Source organism: Giraffa tippelskirchi, chromosome 1 (assembly GCF_054371585.1).
Source record: "Giraffa tippelskirchi isolate mGirTip1 chromosome 1, T2T-mGirTip1v1.2.pri, whole genome shotgun sequence".
Taxonomy (NCBI): Eukaryota; Metazoa; Chordata; class Mammalia; order Artiodactyla; family Giraffidae; genus Giraffa; species Giraffa tippelskirchi.
In genome coordinates, this window is record NC_137275.1 from 193,828,905 (window position 1) to 193,850,181 (window position 21,277).

Consider the following 21,277-nt stretch of genomic DNA (forward strand, 5'->3'; position numbering starts at 1 on the left):
AGTTCATCAAAATAGCCATCATTAAAATTGAGTTCTAGGTCATTTTATAATTTAATCAGCTAGGGTCTTGATTTAGTGCACAAAACCCAATTCTGGAATACTTAAGAAAAAAAAAAGACTTTATTGAAAAGTGTATCATTAAAATGCTTTATGTTACAAGTAGTGGCAATCCCAAGTCATATCTTGACTAAGAAAGTATATTTCAGTTCATATAACTTGAAATGAAATATGAAAAATCAGTCTTAGAATTGGTGAAATAGAACATTCTCCTACATATTCATGAGTTTATTTGAAGGGGCCTCTATTCTGTAGCATTAATTTATTATTTCTGCACCAATACCATACTGCTTTAATTACTATAGCTTTGCCCTATATTTTACTGATAGGGCAAGCTGTTCCTCATTATTCTAACTTTTTTTTTACTATTCTTGGCATTTCTCTTCCAGAAGAACTTTTGAATCAGCTTGACAATTTCCAGAAGAAAGTTTCATTGAGATTTTTTAATTGGAATTGCAATTAAAATTTAAAAACCTATAACTTTACTTTTATAAACATAGAGGACAAATTTTTAAATGTAAAAATTTCATGGCTCTTTATGAAAAAGATAAAATATTTCTCATGATAAAGTCCACTCTTCTTGACATGATATACAAGGCCTTTCATAATCTACTTTTTGCTTACCTTTCTAGATGTCCTGCTATTTCTAAATTTCTTTTAAGAAGATATAGTAACTTATTTATTTTTACTTTTAAAATTTTGGCAGCACTGGGTCTTCTGTTCCAGCACTCAGGCTTCTCTAGTTGCAGCACATGAACTTACTTCCCTCTCAGCATGTGAGATCTTAGTTCCCCAGTCAAGGATCAAATCTGCATCCCTTTCATTGGAAGGTAGATTCTTAACCACTGGATCACCAAGGAAGTCCCCCTGCTATTTCTTGCCTCACATTTTAATTCTCCAGCATCAGCAGAGACTATATATCATTCATTTTTATGTCACTCATTTTTTATTTTTATCATTTATTTATATTTTCTCATTGTTGAGCATAGTCAGCATTTAATACACAGTAAATATTAAGCTCATCACAGAGATGAAATAAATATTTATGGGAATTAAAAAAAAAACCCAGAGAACAAGTAATTTGCTCAAGGCTACATGGTCGGTAAGTGGCAGAGGCGAGACTGAAGCCTATATGTGTCAGCTGACAAAGTCAACACTGTCTTCTCAGAGACTGAGGTCAGCTATAGCTTTCTACATAATGCACAGCATGTCTCTCTCTCTCTCTCTCTCTCTCTCTCTCTGTGTCTTTCTCTTTCCCCTTATTTACTCAAATCAGGATCCAAACATGATCCACCTGTAGCATTTGGTTGACATGTTCCTTAATTCTCTTTTAGTAAGTCATTCACCACCTTTTTTAAAATTATGGTAAAATACACAATAACATTGGGCTTCCCTGGTGGCTCAGAGGGTAAAGTGTCTGCCTGCAATGCAGGAGACCTGGGTCCGATCCCCGGGTCGGGAAGATCCCCTGGAGAAGGAAATGGCAACTCACTCCAGTACTCTTGCCTGGAAAATTCCACAGAAGGAGGAGCCTGGAAGGCTACAGTCCATGGGATTGCAAAGAGTCGCACATGACTGAGCAACTTCACTTCTTCACACAGTAACATAAAATTTATCATCTTGACCATTTTTAAGTGTGCAGTTGAGTAGTCTTAAGTCCATTCATATTGTTGTTCAACAATTTCCAGAACTTTCTATCTTGCAAAATTGAAACTCTATACCCAGTAAACAATTCCCCATTCACCCCTTTCGCCTCTGGAAACCACTGTTCTACTTCTATCTGTATGAATTTGACTACCCTAGGTACTTCATATATGTGGAATCTTATAGTATTTGTTCTTTTGTGACTGGCTTATTAACTTAGCATCATATCCTCAAGCTTTACCCATGTTGTAGCATATGTCAGAATTTCCTTCCTTTTTAAGGCTAATATTCCATTGTATGGATGTAGCATATTTTGTTAATCCATTCATCTCTTGTTGGACACAGGTCGCTTCCAGTTTTTGGCTATTGTAAATAATGCTGCTAAGAACAAAAATGTACAACTATTTCTTCAAGATCCTGCTTTCAGTTCTTTGGGGTATATACTCCGAATGGAATTGCTGGATTGTGTGGTAGTCCTATCTTTAATTTTTTGAGGAACTGCCAAATTGTTTTCATAGCAGCTCTACCATTTTACAATCCCATCAACAATGCACAAGGGATCCAGTTTTTCCACATCCTCACCAACCCTGCCACCCTACTTTTTAAAATCACTTATCTGTTGAAGAAACTGTGCCATCTGTCCATTACAATGTCTCACATTCTAGATTTGGCAATTGCATCTTTGTGTTACCATTTAACAGGTTCCTCTCTTTCCAACATTTTCTGTAAACTACATTTCCTGTAGATCTAGATTCTTGATTAGATTCAGGCTCAATTTTTCTGGCAAGAATAATTCATAGACAAGACTGTGTACTTCCCTATTCAACACACCAGGAGGCATATAATGTCTGAGTGTCCCACTTCTGGTGATGTTAGGATTACTAGTGAGTTCAGGTGCTTTCAGCCTAATTCATCCATTTAAAATTTCCCCATCAACATTTTACGTAACAGTTTTAACAACCATTGATGATTATTTTACAGATCCATTATTAGGAATTCCAAAGTGGTAATGTTCTAATTCTAACATTCCTTTTTGCATTTATTAGCTAGAATTGTTCTATAAAGAAGTTTCCCTCTATCAAATTATTCTAAAATGCAGTTAGTAGAGGACCCATCGCCCCACTCCAGTACTCTTGCCTGGAAAATCCCATGGACAGAGGAGCCTGGTAGGCTACAGTCCATGGGGTCGCTAAGAGTTGGACGACTGAGCGACTTCACTTTCATTTTTCCTTTTCATGCATTGGAGAAGGAAACGGTAACCCACTCCAGTATTCTTGCCTGGAGAATCCCAGGGATGGTGGAGCTTGGTGGGCTGCTGTCTATAGGGTAGCACAGAGTTGGACACGACTGAAGAGACTTAGCAGCAGCAGCAGCAGAGGACCCATGCTTGATTTTTTTCTCTTCTATTTATCCATTTTGAGAATAATGAATTGATCCCGATCAAACTCCAAAGTTGACCAACAAGGTTTCTTTTTTTGGATTGGGTAGGAGTGATTATGAACTCATAGAATTTTATACTTTTTATTTGCTTTCCAAATACCATTTTCACCCTTCAAAGTATTTCCAGACTTCTTATTAAGTACCACTGTGACTTACTGTTTCTTTTCATTTTAATCCAGGCTTCATGAACGTTGTCAAGTTTTAGTCATTGAATTCTATTCCTACAACCAAAGAATACTGATTAATTCATATGCCAACCAACCCTCAGTCTTCCTGAGAATGTTGAAATAGAAATGGCAAGTTATTAGATTTTTTCCAACTCCATTAGGAAATTCAGTCAGTTCTTTCCTTAGATCAACTCAGAATATATGACTTACTTGTTTCCTAGCTCTTCAATGGTTCCCAATTTGAAATGATCCCCACCTGGTGATTACACAAAGGTATAGAAGACAAAGTTGTTTGGACTGCCTACCATCCCTTTTCCTTTCTATAAGCAGACCTCCTCTATTTATTCAAGAACTACCCCTATTCCTTGGCTCAGATGGTAAAGAATCTGCCTGCAATACAGGACACCCAGGGTTCGAGAAGGTCATGGAAACCCACTCCAGTATTCTTGCCTGGAGAATCCCATGGACAGAGGAGCTTGGCAGCTACAGTCCAGAGGGTCGCACAGAGTCAGACACGACAGAAGCGACTTAGCATGCACACGTGTACCCCTGCAAATTCATTGGAAGGACTGATGCTGAAGCTGAAACTCCAATACTTTGGCCACCTGATTCGAAGAACTGACTCATTAGAAAAGACCCTGATTCTGGGAAAGATTGAAGGTGGGAGGAGAAGGGGACGACAGAGGATGAGTTGGTTGGATGGCATCACTGACTCAATGGACATGAGTTTGAGTAAGCTCCAGGAGTTGGTGATGGACAGGGAAGCCTGGTGTGCTGCAGTCCATGAGGTCACAAAGAGTCAGACACGAATGAGTAACTGAACTGAATGTACCCCTGCTCCACCTGCTAGGCCAGCCAATCACTTGGCTCTTACCCCAGGCCCCAGGCAGGGGACCTGGGACTCAAGCCAGGCTAATTAGCCAAGCTACAGATTTTTTCGCATGGACTATTGGCAAAGATTTGCACTCTGTTGCCCGTAATCACTAGCTATTAGAGTCATCTCTTCCAACAGAGCAAAAATGTGTAATCTTTGTGCATTTTAATCCATTGACCATAACTGAGCATTACTAAGACCAGCTCTTTCCCTGGATTTATCTTTTTTTTTTTTTTTTAATCATTACATTTCCTTTGAGTCTGGTTTTTTTCACTCAAAACTAAAACATCCTTAACCCAATGGGAGAAATCAAAACAGAAAGGAAAAGAAGGAAAAGAAAATAAGAAGGAAAAGAAGGGATATAGTGAATGGGAAAAAAAAGAAACTTACATGAATGCCACGATAATAAATTCTCCAAATTTCCAATTGCTTTAGTCAGTGAGTCTTATACCTGAAAGGAATCATACAAATTACTTAGCCCCATTATATTTTATTAATTTCTTACTTTATATTTGATACCCCTAAGTTAGACAAAAATTACTTTGCCATATTATTTATTCATGCTTGTATCAGGGTCCTCCAGAGAAACAGAGCCAATATGATACATAGAGAGAGAGAGATGTAGATCGAACTTTGGACCTATAATCTATATCTGTCTGTCCATCCATCCATTCAACCATTTGACCATCCATTCATCTATCTAGAGAGAGAGAAAGAGAGATGTATTTTAAGGAATAGGCTCACGTGATTGTGGGGGGCTATCAAGTCTGAAATCCGTAGGGCAGACTAGCAAACTGGAACTTCAGATAAGTTGATGCCTTGAGTCTATAATCTTCAGGGCAGAGCAGCAAGTGGGAAGCTCAGACAGGGTTTCTATGTTTTAGCCTTGAGGCAGAGTTGTTCCTTCTGGAAAGCTCAGTCTTTGCCCTGAAGGCCTTCAACTGATTGGTTGAAGCCCCCACATTATGGCGTGTAATTGCTTTACTCAAGTCTATTGATTATAAATATTAATCATATCTGAAAAATATCCTCACAGCAACATCTAGACTAATGTTTGACCAAACAACTGGGCACCCTTGCCTAGTCAAGCTGACATAAAATTAACCACCACAGTGTTGTCCTACCTCAACCAGTAAATAACTAGAGACATGCATATATTTTATAAAATGATACAAAAAGAAAATTAGAACCAGAACCAGAGACTCAGACTATCCTCCTGCCTATGTAAATTAAATAGGCATAAAGATTTTAACTGATTTGTTCAAAAGCTGATGATAGAACCAAGACAATGAGCATATGATGATTCTCCTTAGGACAGCCCAGACCCTTGGATCTTAACACTAGGCATTTTATACTGTGGAGAATTCACAATTCTGGACTTCTTTACTTTGAGGATGATTACCTCCCATGGTTTGAGAGCAAATAAAAATGTTACCTACGCCATGACAGCCTTTTTTGTTCCCAGTGGACACACAAGCACAAGAAAATGGTGAAAATGTTGAATCTTGGCTGAGCTCTGTACTTTTGAAAAATAATGACAATAAGAAATTCCCCCAACTTTGTTTTCTGAAACCCCCTACCCTTTTGTGTTCTGGGAAACAGTATACCCAACAGGATAACCCTTCTTTGTGTGACTTAGATAGGATTGACAGCTCTTTCTCACGTCTCCCTTGTTGACTTGTGACTGTGACGAGACCAAATAGATCTTCCCCCTTTTGCCTAAACCTGCTGACAAGGCCAGACACAAACTCTCCAATTCCTCCTTGTCTCTTGAATGATTAGCTGAGATTAGAACTGTTGGTCTGCCTCAAATTAGCTAGACACAAAGGTAAACATTTCCTGTTCAGCCAATTTACTGAGGTGCCTCATGACTGCAAAACAACTGCCTATTAATCCCTCACCTGGAACTTGTGTACTCCTCCCCATAAAACAGTAGGCTAATACCACCTGCCAAGAAGCTCTAATCTTGGCATCTGGGATGCTCTCCATATTGTAGTTAACTGGGTGAGATCAATCTCCTTACTTGTTCAGGTTTTGTCTTTGGCAGTAACATCCATCAAAGGGCTGAGAATTTAAAAAAAAAAAAAATTTTTTTTTTTTTTTTTTAAAGAAGAGGGACTTCCCTGGTGGTCCAGCAGTTAAGACTCTGTGCTCCCAATGCAGGGGACTCAGGTTTGATCCCTAGTCAGAGAACTAGATCCCACATGCCATATGAGATCAGGGCAATCAAATAAATAAGAAAAAAGGAAAAAAGGGGTCTAAACACATGGGGAGACAGCTGGGTCATAGAGTTACAAGGAAGGGGGAGGTGTAGTTGCCTCAGGTCACATACTGTGGCTCATTACACCTGTACCTCCTCAACAGAATTATTAAACCACTAACCATTAAGCTTCAGAGGACCAGTGAAGGAGTTCATTAACTGCTTTCTGGATTGAAATGAATGAAATCTATTAATTTCTTTAGTGCTAATCAGGGGGAAGTTAAAGGTTGAGAAAGGAACAAAAGCAGTCCCTGATACAAGCTGGCCTGGCACTCATAGCTATGCCAGGGTATTCTCCTGTATGTATGTATATATATATATATATATATATATATATATATACATACACACAATCTCAGGAGACCTTAAAGTGAGCCAAAATAAGGCCACATATTTGGCCGCAGCCACTGTGCCATACACACAGTACCAAACATCCTGCTATCTTGGTTTAAATGAGTGATTGCTGCTTCTTAACCAGTTTCAGCTTTTCCTTGCTCTAGTCTGCCCTCCTTATAGGTAAGATTTGAAATAGCCGTGGTGCTGAGAAAACTGGTCAACCACTTGTAAAAGAATGAAACTAGAACACTTCCTAACACCATACACAAAAATAAACTCAAAATGGATTAAAGATCTAAATGTAAGACCAGAAACTATAAAACTCCTAGAGGAAAACATAGGCAAAACACTCTCCGACATAAATCACAGCAGGATCCTCCATGACCCACCTCCCAGAATATTGGAAAAAAAGCAAAAATAAACAAATGGGACCTAATTAAAATTAAAAGCTTTTGCACAACAAAGGAAACTATAAGCAAGGTGAAAAGACAGCCTTCAGAATGGGAGAAAATAATAGCAAATGAAGCAACAGACAAACAATTAATCTCAAAAATATACAAGCAACTCCTGCAGCTCAATTCCAGAAAAATAAATGACCCAATCAAAAAATGGGTCAAAGAACTAAACAGACATTTCTCCAAAGAAGACATACAGATGGCTAACAAACACATGAAAAGATGCTCAACATCACTCATTATTAGAGAAATGCAAATCAAAACCACAATGAGGTACCATTTCACACCAGTCAGAATGGCTGCTATCCAAAAGTCTACAAGCAATAAATGCTGGAGAGGGTGTGGAGAAAAGGGAACCCTCTTACACTGTTGGTGGGAATGCAAACTAGTACAGCCACTATGGAGAACAGTGTGGAGATTCCTTAAAAAACTGGGAATAGAACTGCCATATGACCCAGCAATCCCACTGCTGGGCATACACACCGAGGAAACCAGACTTGAAAGAGACGCGTGTACCCCAATGTTCATCGCAGCACTGTTTACAATAGCCAGGACATGGAAGCAACCTAGATGTCCATCAGCAGACGAATGGGTAAGGAAGCTGTGGTACATATACACAATGGAATATTACTCAGCCATTAAAAAGAATACATTTGAATCGGCTCTATTGAGATGGACGAAACTGGAGCCCATTATACAGAGTGAAGTAAGCCAGAAAGAAAAACACCAATACAGTATACTAATGCATATATATGGAATTTGAAAGATGGTAACGATAACCCTATATGCGAGACAGAATAAGAGACACAGATGCATAGAACAGTCTTATGGACTCTGAGGGAGAAGGTGAGGGTGGGACGTTCTGGGAGAATAGCATTGAAACATGTATATTATCATATGTGAAACAGAACACCATTCCATGTCCGATGCATGAGACAAATGCTCAGGGCTGGGGCAATGGGATGACCCAGAGGGATGGGATGGGGAGGGAGGTGGGAGGGGGGGTTCAGGATGGGGAACACATGTAAACCCATGGCTGATTCATGTCAGTGTATGGCAAAAACCACTACAATATTGTAAAGTAATTAGCCCCCAACTGAAATAAATAAATTTATTAAAAAAAAAAAAAGATCTGAAATAGCCAAAGGTAGAGCTGCTAGAGCCTTTCTGTCAACTCTTGCACCGTTCAACTTCATATCTTATTCAATCCTGTTGCCTAGAATGCAGACATCTTAGATCATGAGTCCAGACTACACTCAGTGGAACAAGAGAAAAGACAGCTGTGTCTTGGACATCAAAGAGCACCATACGGTCCTGAACTGCCTTCCCTGTCTTTTACATGATGAAGTAAATGCAGAAAGCAGGAAGGCTAGAGCTGGCTGAACCTGGAAGAAGGAAGAAGGGGACGAGAGTGCGGAGGAAGGAGAAAAGGGGAAAGACAAGAAAGGAAGAAAAGGGTACAGGGTGGGCAGGAGAAGCAAAGGAGTAGGAAGGGACAGGATGAGGAGCTGCGTTAGTCCCAAGGTCTAAGCAACTCTTTTGCTTGTTGTTCCTAGAGCCTTAAAAGAGCGGGTTACATCGGAAATTATTAACTATGATACTTTCTGCTGCTGCTGCTGCTGCTAAGTCACTTCAGTCATGTCCGACTCTGTGCAACCCCATAGACGGCAGCCCACCAGGCTCCGCCGTCCCTGGGATTTTCCAGGCAAGAATACTGGAGTGGGGTATGATACTTTCTACAGAACACTAATTCAAAATGATGGCAATAATAAGGTGCTGTGTTCATCATCTCAGGGATGAAAGCCAGAGCTAAGTTTGACTCAGGCAGGGCAGGTACAGGAGGGCTCTGGCTTCACACAGTGGTTACTACAGCTTCAGGTATCACATTTAGACAGAACGTTGCTCAGGGGAAGAAAAGGGATCTACTTCCATGGCCCTTTCTTAAAAGTGAAGAAATCTTTTGCCATAAGCCTCCCTGCAGACTTGCCCTTCAGTGTACTAGCCAGAGCTAGATTATATATCCATTATTAGAGCAATAACAGACAGAGAATAGGATTACCATGAATAATAAACCATTCATATTAACTTGGGTCCACCTCCAGAACTAGGAAGATCATCTTCCCCTTAGTCACAAAGGGGAGAGAGAGATACAGGACCACTACTTCTGGGGGTATGAGATTTTTAACTCAGTCACAAAAAGGAACAAAATTGTCCCATTTGCAGAGACATGGATGGACCTAGAGACTTATACACAGTGAAGTGAGTCAGAAAGAGGTAACAAATATTGTATATTAACACATATATGTGGAGTCTAGAAAAATGGTACAGATGAGCCTATCAGAAAAATGGAAACAGACACAGATGTAAAGAACAAATGTATGGACACCAACGGGGGAAGGAGTGGGATAAACTGGGAGATTGGGATTGATGTATATATGCTACTATGTATAAAATAGATAACCAATGAGAACTTATTGTATAGCACAGAGAACTCTACTCAGTGCTCTGTGGTGACCTAAAAGGGAAGGAAATTCAAAAAGGGGATATATGTAAACATATGGATGATTCACTCTGCTGTACAACAGAAACTAATACAACATTGTAAAGCAACTACACTCCAATAAAAAAAAAAAAAAGTACAGTATAGGACTCCAGGGTGCCCCATTCACATTCCCACTCATTGTCATTTGTAAAGTTACTCTGACAAGTTTCCAGCAGATGGCAGTAAAGTGCTTGCAGAAAGGACAGCTTTCACTAATTTACACACAGTGAGGTGACAAGGTAGATAATTAACAAAAATCAAGATTATATTAGACGAAGGGCTTCCCTGGTAGCTCAGACAGTAAAGAATTCCCCTGCAGTGCAGGAGACCTGGGTTTAAATCCTGAGTTGGGAAGACCCCTGAAGAGGGCATGGCAACCCACTCCAGTATTCTTGCCTGGAGAATTCCATGGAAAGAGGAGCCTGGCGGGCTACACTACATGGGGTCACAAAGAGTTGGACATGACTGAGTGACTAAGCACATGAGACAAAAGTGGTGGTGAAGCTGAAAATGAGAGTCCTACAACATAGATAATCAAATTCAATGTAAACTTTAAAAAAATATATGTGGTAAATTCTATTTAATGAACTAATTCATTCCATATTTAAGAAATGTTTAAAAAATCTTTATTCAGTAAATTCCAATGTAGTTACTCTGAAAAACATAGATATCCTAAATTGAAAATCATTATGTTTATCAACAAAAAGTTTTTAAATATCTGTCAAGACTGATTTCTATAAGAGTGGTAGCATTCAGTACAGCAAAGACCCTACTCTCTCTCATATCAAATGATTATGGTACACAGAAAATTACTATACTGTGAAAAAAGATACTGATTGAATGGATGAAATATTATCACTGAAGATCATTATAAGGCATGATTAATTTTAAGAAATCTGAGATTTAAAGAAAGCATTAAAGTTTCTTCATTATTTCTCTCATGTATCTATAGAAAGGGAAAATATAGTCAAAGCTAAACAAGCAAACAAAAGATAAAATTGGGAATACAGGGTGATATGTCAGGAAAATATTTTAAGAGAGTCTGGCTAATCAATTTTGTTGTTATAACCTCTACCACCTTCTCTTAATATCAAAGCAGAATTGTATACATAATTATGATATAAAAATGCAAAGTATTTTCTTAGGATCAGTTTACACTATGGGTCAATAATATATGCAACGTGTACGATGAAATGGAATTCCTTTCATATCTTCCCTGTGATCACGGGCATAGTCCCATAAGTAATAATCCAGAAGAATGGAATTGATCTCTCCAGTAGTTTTTTCACCATTTTTTTCAATAAGCTCCAGAAGACAATCCCGGATCAGCTCGACACACCAAACTGAGCACCCTCTGATTTCCACCTCTTGCCTGTTCCCATAAAAAAGCATTTCTCCTGCAAGGAGGAAAAAGAAAAATAAGCACTAATAGTCAATGAAATAAAATGTATTCAAAACTTTACTATAGGACAAAATGCAGTATTTAAATAGTACTCATTTTAAAATTGTAAATCTCAGACTTTATTTTTGGTAATTTAAACCATTTCTAAACTCTGGCATTAATTCAAAATTGCAAGTTAAGTTCCACAAGGACAGGGATCGTGTCTGACTTGATTGTGTCAATATTCATAGGACCTAGCATAGCACCTTGCATATACTAGCTCCCCAATAAATATCTGCTAATTGAATATGGGTGAGCCATACATTTTAAAATATGATAGCAAGATTATTAAATTATTTAAAAGAGAGGATTTAAAATTTGGGTTTGATGTTGGAGAAAAAAAAATTACTGCAAAATTTGGAGGACTCCTAGGGGGGCCAAATAAACAGTACCTCCCTTACCCTTGAGAACTTAATGTTGTCTTGGGGATACTCCAGATACATCAAGAAAGACCTAGGAGATCAAAGTTCTCAGCTTGAGCAAGGAAAACCACACTTGTTCTTCGGAGTCAGGATCCTTTTGTCAGCTCTGCCTGAATACAGAGCCGCTGCTAGCTCCTAAAGGAACTGCAGTCTATTCAGTGCTCATCTCCAGAGTATATCTGATCCTGCAAGGTGGACACTGGCAGTGCTTTGCCAGGGAGACTAGAGTTGGGCTCAGCAACTCAACTGTCTATAAAGATGAGGCAGATAGAGTAAGTGGATGCAGCAGCTGGATGCAAAATGTGGTCAATTAGAGAGCATGTGTTGCCCCATGTCAAGCTAGACAGACCCCAAAGTTTGAGCATTTTTCTTCTCTTGGAAATCAGAAAATTGAATTTCATGTGAAATCTAATTGTCAAGTGCTGATAACTAATTAAAAATTGCTTAAAACACTGTTCAAGCCAGATAAAACACACCTGCAAGCTATATTTGGCCTCTGGCCACCAATCGGTACTCTTGTACAGAGCTTCACAGTAGCTGAGAAGCCCTGTGATCCACTGAGACCTAGGGGAAATGCCCTAGCCCCACTGGTTCCACTCTGTCACTTGGGATCTTAAATAGTGTTACTTGTGTTCCTTCCATATGTCTATCTCTGATCCTTGGGGCAGGTGGAGGAACAGACACTGGCTTAGCATTTGAGTTAAGCCTTTTTGGATATGTAGAATTTGAAATGAATAAAAGAAAATTTGGGTGGGGGAAACCAGGCAAGAAAGTGTTTATAAAGATAGGAATGTGTATTGCCAAAAAAAAAAAAAGGAATGTGTATTGCATACACCCCCCCTCCAAAAAAAAAGATCAACTGAATATGGCTGTATGTAGAAGAAGCCCTGACTGCTAAAGGTTGTCCCTTTAAAGCTATTCAGCAATTAATGATCCCAGACATGAGTATTGTGACATAAAAGTTTGCTATTTTTCAAATGAGGAAATGGGCAAAATGGATTGCCCAAGGCTGCATAAAAATCTGGTAGAAGCAACCATAGGAATAATGGTACCTTTATATTCTGTATTATTCTTATTTTGGATGACTGAAATCTATTTCATGGGAGAAAATTACTCAATCATAAAAACAACTTCTTTTAAAAATAAAGAAAAAAGTAGCTGAAAATATTGCCCCTAAAAGAGAAATTAACATGAAAATTGTACAATATAATTATTTTCCTTATGCAAAGGAATATTTAAAAAGCAAAAAATTACTTTTCATACAAACACAATTATCTATACTCATAATAAGACTCTCACTCTTGAGAATGAATATTCAAACTAAATAATGGTAAACAAATAAGCCTAGAAAAGTCAGTGACTTGAGCAAGATAAACCAGGGGCAGACCTTGGAGCCTCCTCACTCAAAATTCAGTACATATTATTTGTCTCTCAGCCCACTTTTTATTTCATAGTGTAGTGTGCTCTTAAGCTTAATTAATAACACTTTGAATATAAACCTGAACTGTCTTAGTGTTGCGCATCTTCATGTGACATAAATTTAGGTGTCATTTTAATATAAGACTCTGAAATGATGATGTCCAGATAGTGTGATTTCCAGCAATAACCATATTCCACGGTGTAAAAAACAAAAACCAATTTTCTCTATAATTTAATTGCCCGTGCATTCTTTACATGTGCTTTTAACAATAATAGTGTTTTTTTTTAAGGGAAGACCTTTTGTGGAAGAAATGACAAAGACTGAACAATTCACAGTATAACAAAGAATGTCTTAATTACGCTAGCACACCTTTGAGAAGCTTCTCCAGTAGTTCATCAGAGTATTTCAGGGCTCCCAGGTAAACAAGAACCTGAGGTAATCTATAATCGGCAAACATGGTGATACTGGAGATGTCCTCAAAGCAGCCATCTCCTTTCCCCTCTAATACACTCCACGTATCTGCCACCAGGATTTGGGCCCTTTTGTAAAAAGAAATTCTTTTCCCCTGATGAATGAAGAGAATATGAATGTTACCTGGGTATCTGAAAGCTTTATGTATGCTATTAAAAAAGGTATACATCCAAAACATTTTTTCAAGGGTAAATAATCTTACTCTTTGGTAAGAATTTATAGACCTTTTATAGAAAAAAAAGGGAGTCTATAAATACTAAATTATTTCTATCACTCCAGGTTTACTTCCTTTATTTTTCAAAGCACATAAAATACAATTCATGTCATCATAGTACTACTTAATGTTCTTTTTCAATGACATTACTTCATATACATATTTCTGTGCCACTATAATTTATCTGCTTACTATGTTTAAGGGCTAGATAGCATTTATTTAGAAAATTTCTTACAATATATATATATGCTTTTCTGACTGCAACATAATTCACATTAATTATATAAAATACAGAAGCATATGGAAGAAAAAATAATAATCCCTGAACTCACTTTTGAAGAGAGTTACAATATCCATTTTTTAACTGTTTCCTTTCAGATAAAATGATTAACTTATTTCAGAGATAAAGACACAACTGATCAACAGCTAGAATTTATCAAGTCAACCACTTTTGGAAATGGTCCAAGTCCATATTTAAGTCCATATAACAAAATAAGCTACCAATTATATTTATACATGGCAGAAACAAATTTAACCAAGCATTATAAGACAATGGGTCATAATTTAACTCAAAAATTCTCTATAAAACTACAAATGCTCATTAGCACTGACTATGGAAAAACATAATTACAATCTACCCCTAGTCTTAATACCAAAGCTAATGACCTCAAATCATCTTTTATAACTGTGAGTCTGCTAACCGTGAATAAGTTATCACTGGCTCCCAAAACACATTCTGAACACCTTGGAGAATGTTTTAATAAGTAAATGACATAAAGAAGTAAATAAAAAATGAAATTAAATTCTTCAAGGATAGACTCCATATAAAAATTCTTTAAGATGATAATATAGATTCCTTTATTCATTAAAAAAAACTCTATTAAAACTACTTCTTTTAAAAATATTGCTATACTATCCTAATGAGAAATAACTTAATATTGTTTAACCTTAAAGAATACCCCCTGCAATCAATCCAGACATACTTTTTCTAAGTAAACTAAGTTTTCCATCTTTTTTTAAAACTAAATTTTTTAAAGCCACCACTAAGAAACTGAGTATTTTGTTTTATAGAGCAAACACATACACTCATTTTTTGGTATAAAGTCTGTAAATTACATTGAGTGATGGGGGAAGAAATCACCACTAAGAAATATTTCTATATCATTTGGGAATAATCTATACTCCCAAACCTACCAAAATATGACAACCTGGCAATGTTCCTTTATGGATGCTGGACTTGTAGATGGTAACTAGATTTCTAATTCAAGTCAACTTTATTGAACAGCAAGCATAAAACTTAATTCACAAAATAAGGCTGTTCCAAAAAGAAGTATTAATCATAATATGTATTATAATAGAAGCTATTGTCTCCTATTTTTAACAAGATTCATAGAGTAAGGGCTTCCCAGGTGGCACTAGTGGTAAAGAACCCTCCTGCAAATTCAGGAGACATAAGAGATATGGGTTCAATCCCTGGGTTGGTAAGATCCCCTAGAGGAGAACATGATGTCTGGAGATTCCCATGGACAGAGATGCCTGGCAGGCTACAGTCTATAGGGCTGCAAAGAGTTGGACATGACTGAAGCAACTTAACATGCACACATGCATAAAGCAAACTGGAAAAATCTAGGAGCCAGACTTATATAACAAAATCAGTGCCAGCATCTAAGAAAACACAAATTGTCACATCATGAGCACTGTTTCCATGGTAGCCAACTAGGATATCATGAAGGTTAGATTATAATACCCTAAAATGAAAACAAAAACAAATTCAAGTGAAGAATCTAAAAATATATTCAAATCACCTATAATGCATTTTTTAACAAGTTGATATGGTTTTCAGTAATCAAATAATTTTAGTAACCAAATCTACGTCTCTAAAATATTAACTGATATTACTGAAAATACCAGTAAATCCTCTAGTAACAATTCCTTATATGTTCCATGATTCTGGGGCACAGCCAGGTTGAGAAATCATTCATCTAATCTGTCTCATTTAGACAAATTCTCTAACTTCATTAACTTGTTCACAATGTCTAAAAATGAAAGAGAATCTCAGTAAATAAGTATAACATTAAAAACAATTGTAACTATTTTTATGTAACTTGCTGAAGATTAAAAAATACAGCAACTGATACTACTACCATATTATGAAGGAGTAGGGAAAAGGACACTCTAATATGCTACTGCTGATCATCTTTGTTATTGTCTTTCTGGAGAAGAGTTACCATTTTTATGTATTGTAAGTCTGAAAACCCTGGCCACACTCTAACTCAGTAATCCCATTATGGGGAATCCATTCTAAGGAAATAATTACAGGTGTTAAACTGCTGTGCAATATTGCTTATTTTTACATAAAACTGGAAACAATAAGATATAAAATTTAATTTAAAAATAAAACTATATAGCACAATTATTGTAGTAAAATAGTTTGGGCAAATAATTATGTTAATATACATCAATACAGTGGAGTACTATGAAGCCATTAAGAAGAGTAGCATGGAAAAAAATTGTGCTGTGAAAGAATTTTTACTGACATAGATGCTCATAATACATTAAATTTTAAAACAGTTTATATACCATATTTCTTCCCAGAGCATATATATATATATATATATACACAGTCACACACAGAGAGAAAAAGACCAAATTGTGAACAATGGTTACCTCTTGGCAGAATAAAGACTGCTTCTCTGTACTTTCCAAATTCTATAATTAGTTTGCTTTACTTTTGCAATTAGAAAAATTTTAAAATATGGATAGAAAGACATTTGAGGACTTCCCTGTTGGTACAGTGGATAAGAATATACCTGCCAAGGCAAGGGACATGGGTTCGATCCCTGGCCTGGGAAGATTCCGCATGCCTCAGAGCAACTGGGCGCATGTGCCACAACTATGGAGCCTGTGCTCTACAGCCCACGAGCCACAACTACTGAGCCCAAAGTGCGGCAACTGCTGAAGCCCACACACCTAGAACCTGTGCTCTGCAACAAGAGATGCCACCACAATGAGAAGCCCTGCACTGCAACTAGAGAGTAGCCCCTGCTTGCCACAACTAGAGAAAAGCCCGAGCACAGCAACAAAGACCCAGTGCAGCCAATAAATAAACAACTAAAATTTTAAAAATACATTTGATTTTATCACTTTCTGAATTCAGCAACAGTACCAAAAGTTCATCAGAATTCCTTTAGACTTGGAATTGAGCAAAGTGCTTTAATTATTTGTTTATCTTTTAAATGAATATGCAGAGTCACAGATGTAGAAAACAAACTTATAGTTACCAGGGTTGGAAAGTTGTGGGGGCAGGGAGATCATTTGGAAGATTGGGATTAACATATACACACTACTACATATAAAGTAGTAGGACCTACTGTATAGCACAGAGAACTCTACTCAATACTCTGTAATGGAAAAAGAATCTAAAAAAGAGTGGACAAAAAAATAAGTAAATAATAAAGAGTAGACATATGTATAACTGATTCACTTTGGTGAATTATTTATGTCACCAGAAACTAACAAAACATTGTAAATCAACTATACTCTAAAAAATTTTAAAAATAAATAAATATGCAAAGGTAACTTAAAATTAACTAATCAAAGGATTAACTGAGTCCTCACTATACACTCAGTGTTATGTTAGGAATCACAGGGATTCAAGAAATATAGTGCTTTGGGGTAACAATAATGATAATCTTATGAAAATATAAATGAAAAATGAAAAAATGTAGTAATACTTAACAAAGTACTAAAATGTTTAAATTTGACTTTTGTTACATTTTGGGGATTTTCTGTAAGAATATATTTTAGAAATGATCAGTCCTGGGTGTTCATTGGAAGGACTGATGTTGAAGCTGAAACTCCAATACTTTGGCCACCTGATGCGAAGAGCTGACTCATTGGAAAAAACCCTGATGCTGGGAAAGATTGAGGACAAGAGGAGAAGGGGATGACATAGGATGAGATGGTTGGATGGTATCATTGACTCAATGGACATGGGTTTGGGTAGACTCAGGGAGTTGGTAATGGACAGGGAGGCCTGGCGTGCTGCAGTTCATGGGGTCGCACAGAGTCGGACACGACTGAGCAACTGAACTGAACTGAACTGATGGCAAATGGCTCAGGTACTAATTTTCATTTTAAAATGTATCAGTCTCGGACTTCTCTGGCAGTCCAGTGGTTAAGACTCTGAGCTTCAAATACAGGGGACACAGGTTCAATCCCTGGTAAGGGACTAAAACCCTACATGCCACATGGTGTGGCCAAAAAAGAAAAAAAAATGTGTTATCAACCTTAAAATTAATCTATATCCTGGTACAGTTTCTAATTGAACTTCTCAGCATATATAACAAATCAAAAGAAAGCACTCTTCTGTAAATAAAAGAGAATTTCAGCAAATGCTTACTAATTCAATCTTATCCACCAAAAAAATTTACTCCTTTCGCTCACAAAAACAAAAATTCAGGACAACTTGAAAGTAAACAACTACATGATGTCCTGAATTCATTCCATCCTAAAGTCATGTTAAATTTAATCTTAGCCCTTCTACAAAAACCACGTTGATTCTGGAATACACAGATTCCAAGCCACATGAATGACAGTCTGATTTCTTTTACACACTGTTTAATATATTTAAGTGGCAAGCATGATGAAATAAGGAACTTGATCCAAATTTCCTGAAAAACAAGATTGAAATAACATACTTTGAAGACTAAGATAAAGCTCATAGTAACCTCTGCATTAATAAAATGGTTCCTCAAAAGAGAATGAAGTTCAACAGTGGCCTAGGGTCTCTTTCCTAGGAACTGCCTGTGTCCCATCCATACTACTCTCCACGGTCACACTTAACTGGTCATAATCCATGCCAGGTCAATCAGTCCTTGTCCAGGAGTTTTAGAACTGGAAGCAAGAGAGTTCCTCCCTCTCTCGCTGGTGGCTAAAGTGATAAAATGGGAAACTCTTTTCCCATTATAGAGTACTGAGTAGAGTTACAGAGTAGGCTATTACAGAGTACTGAGTAGAGTTCTCTGTACTATACAGTAGGTCCTATCAGTTATCTCCTTTTCTACTTCATGGAGAAAGTTGGTCAGTGGTAAGAGAAAAACGGAGTCAACAGAAACAAAGAAAAGAGGACTGAATACCGATGGCTTTGAGTCCCTGATCCTGGGTATTTATCTCCAAATCTTGTTTTGTGTCTGTCACTTGCAATTAAAAGAATCTTAACATACAAAATCAGGCATCTTTCACTTTACAGTAGAACTGAAAAGCTAGCTATTTTTTGACTAAATGACCTAAGATATTGTACATTAGCTAACCTTTCTATTTTTGAGACTGGTTCCAGGTCTACAAATAGGACTCTAATGCTCCTTGTCCTTAGCCCTACAGAATTGTTCTGTGGATCAAATAAGAGTGTGTGCATGCAAATACCTTGTAAATCATAAAGAGAGATTTGAACAATATTATCAGTCATTTTAGTTGTTGTGATTACAAAAGGGTAGCTTTAAAATTTCAAGTTGACATAAGTACTTATTAACTTAGTCAAGAGATTTATATATATGGTCCCTCTTACTTTCAATTCTATTTAACAGTTAAAATACACAGTGGTAACAAATTCTAAAAGAATTATACAAAAACAAAATCCAGGTGTATACTAGGAGAGTATACAAAATGTTCACCATTTTAAAAGTATGCCTACTTAAATTTTTTTGTACATAGAGCAAATAATACTGTTAAACTACCTTGTGCATGAAAAAGAACATACATAGTATATATACATTAGAACTCAGCAAGACATTTTTTTAAGAGAAAATTTAGTATACATTCTGATTCTCATCCAATGAAGTAAAGTTTTTGAAGTGCTAAAAGGACCTCACTATCCCTAAGTGACATCATGTTAAGTCTAGTGTTTTCTTAGGTTTGAAACATTGTAAAGGACAAAAGAGTAAAGGAAATACACTGATTAGAAAACATTAAGGGAAGTAATGTCTTTGAAACACTGCTTAACAATTTTGTTACTGTTCCTTGGTTCCATTAGAAAAAAATTCCAGAATTTAAATTTTTTATTCTCCAAAGGAGTTCTGAAAGTAAAAGAGTATCTATGACAAGATAATTAAGAACTCTAAAATCTCCAGAAGGGGAGCAACTCACCTCAAACTGAGTCACATCTCTGTAAGAAGGAAAGTTTTCAACTACCAGGTGCAATAACTTCTGAGCACTTTTATCACTTTTTTGGACACAATTAAGAAAAGAGCCTCCAAACTTCTCAAGCAGAATTTTCCCGGTTTCATTGAGAATCCGATGCCTCTCGTCTATCAAAGGCATGGGGACATCTGTGTCAGACCGGAGTATATGCCGAACCTCATCAAGGGTCACTGTGGCATAGTAGGAAGCACTAGTTATTGGGATCCCTTAGGAAGAAAAGAACATGCAGAGGAACAATGTCATACTTTTATATTCATTAGGCCCTTGCTTTTACAACATACAGTTAAAATGAAACCACTTAAGTATTACAGAAATGCACTAAAAGTGGATGAATAATTAAAAATCAGAAACAGATCCCTCACTCTGTATTTGCTCGTCTGTACTTACTCATCCACTTCTAACAATTGTAATATTACATCAAATGTATTTTGACTGTGTAAAGTGTGGGATAATATTTGTCCCTTTGCTCCTCAGATGTCATCAGAGTGGCGTTCCTTAGAAAACTGACTTTCAGTCTTAGCTGCGACAGTGATAAGTATTAGAATCATTTCACACTGAACAAAGATTTCATGCCAGTTTCTTCTAGTACTTTTATTTTAAGCAGAGGTACCGGCAATAAATTCGGCTTATCAATACATTATTCCATGTCCCAACCCACTCTGTGGGACCCTCCCAGTAAAATGAAATCTCAAAGCCATTGGGTCTGACCGGGAGTAGGGGCACCAACCTTCTTCCAGAGCTCTGTTGACCGCGGCGCACAGGGACCAGTACCCACTGTACGTCTTTCCCCCGAACCCCACCAGACATTTATGCTCGTCACTCTCCGACCAGAAGGAGAAGTTGAGAGTGTCTGTCACGAACACCCAGTTAACGGCGGCCTCGTTGGCGTCCCTAGGGTTCAGCTCGTGAATCGCCTTCCAGCTCCCAATGCGCAGCTCGGGCCCCGTGGCCTTGGCCAGCAGCAGCTCGGCCACCCTCCGCACGCCTCCGTCGTCAATGAACACATCTCGACTGTTCTCGGCAATGAATTTTGCAGACTCCCTGGGAGTCAGAAGCCCGTCCATCCCGCACTTCTCCTGTGGGACAGGAACCGACACTTTTGCCCGCGGGCTGGCCAAACGCCCTTCCCTCTCCAGCAGGGACAAAGGCCAGGGTCCCCTACGACTTTCCCTCCCTTCCCACCGCGGGATCGTTGCCCTAACAGGCTCCCGCCCTCTCAGAGAAGATAAGAGAACCGACGGTCCCGAAGCTCCTACGGCCCCGCGTGCCCCACTGGGGCACAGCGAACACCAGCCCGATGCTGCAGGCACTTCCGGGAGGGTGGCCCCGCCCACTC

At 37.8% G+C, this 21,277-nt stretch overlaps 1 protein-coding gene and 1 long non-coding RNA gene across 3 annotated transcripts; both read right to left on the minus strand.

The window, feature by feature from the left end:
* Positions 1-984: 984 nt before the first annotated feature.
* On the minus strand, positions 985-21,237 carry QNG1 (Q-nucleotide N-glycosylase 1). Of its 2 annotated transcripts, XM_081521497.1 has the most exons (6): positions 20,669-21,237; positions 19,888-20,147; positions 13,428-13,623; positions 11,065-11,172; positions 4,573-4,633; positions 985-3,362 (listed from the first exon to the last, which is right to left on the minus strand). In XM_081521497.1, the coding sequence occupies exons 1-5, from the start codon at positions 21,003-21,005 to the stop codon at positions 4,614-4,616; spliced, it is 921 nt and encodes a 306-aa protein (XP_081377623.1). In that variant the 5' UTR covers positions 21,006-21,237; the 3' UTR covers positions 985-3,362; positions 4,573-4,613. The 2 variants fall into 2 exon arrangements, with proteins under 2 accessions (XP_081377623.1, XP_081377615.1); XM_081521489.1 differs by lacking the exons at positions 985-3,362; positions 4,573-4,633 and having other exon boundaries at positions 10,379-11,172.
* LOC145518067 (uncharacterized) lies at positions 13,806-19,489 on the minus strand. Its single transcript, XR_014062575.1, has 2 exons — positions 19,032-19,489; positions 13,806-17,110 (listed from the first exon to the last, which is right to left on the minus strand). It is a non-coding gene; the product is annotated as an uncharacterized LOC145518067 (long non-coding RNA).
* Positions 21,238-21,277: the final 40 nt, after the last annotated feature.

Excerpts from the sequence above, each read along its gene's own strand:
- QNG1 (XM_081521489.1), bottom strand. The coding sequence starts at position 21,005 with ATGGACGGGCTTCTGACTCCCAGGGAGTCTGCAAAATTCATTGCCGAG. Across the intron at positions 13,624-19,887 it reads GAGATGTGACTCAGTTTGAG|GGGAAAAGAATTTCTTTTTA; the intron begins GTGAGTTGCTCC and ends TTCATTCATCAG. Across the intron at positions 11,173-13,427 it reads ACTGGAGAAGCTTCTCAAAG|GAGAAATGCTTTTTTATGGG; the intron begins GTGTGCTAGCGT and ends TCCTCCTTGCAG.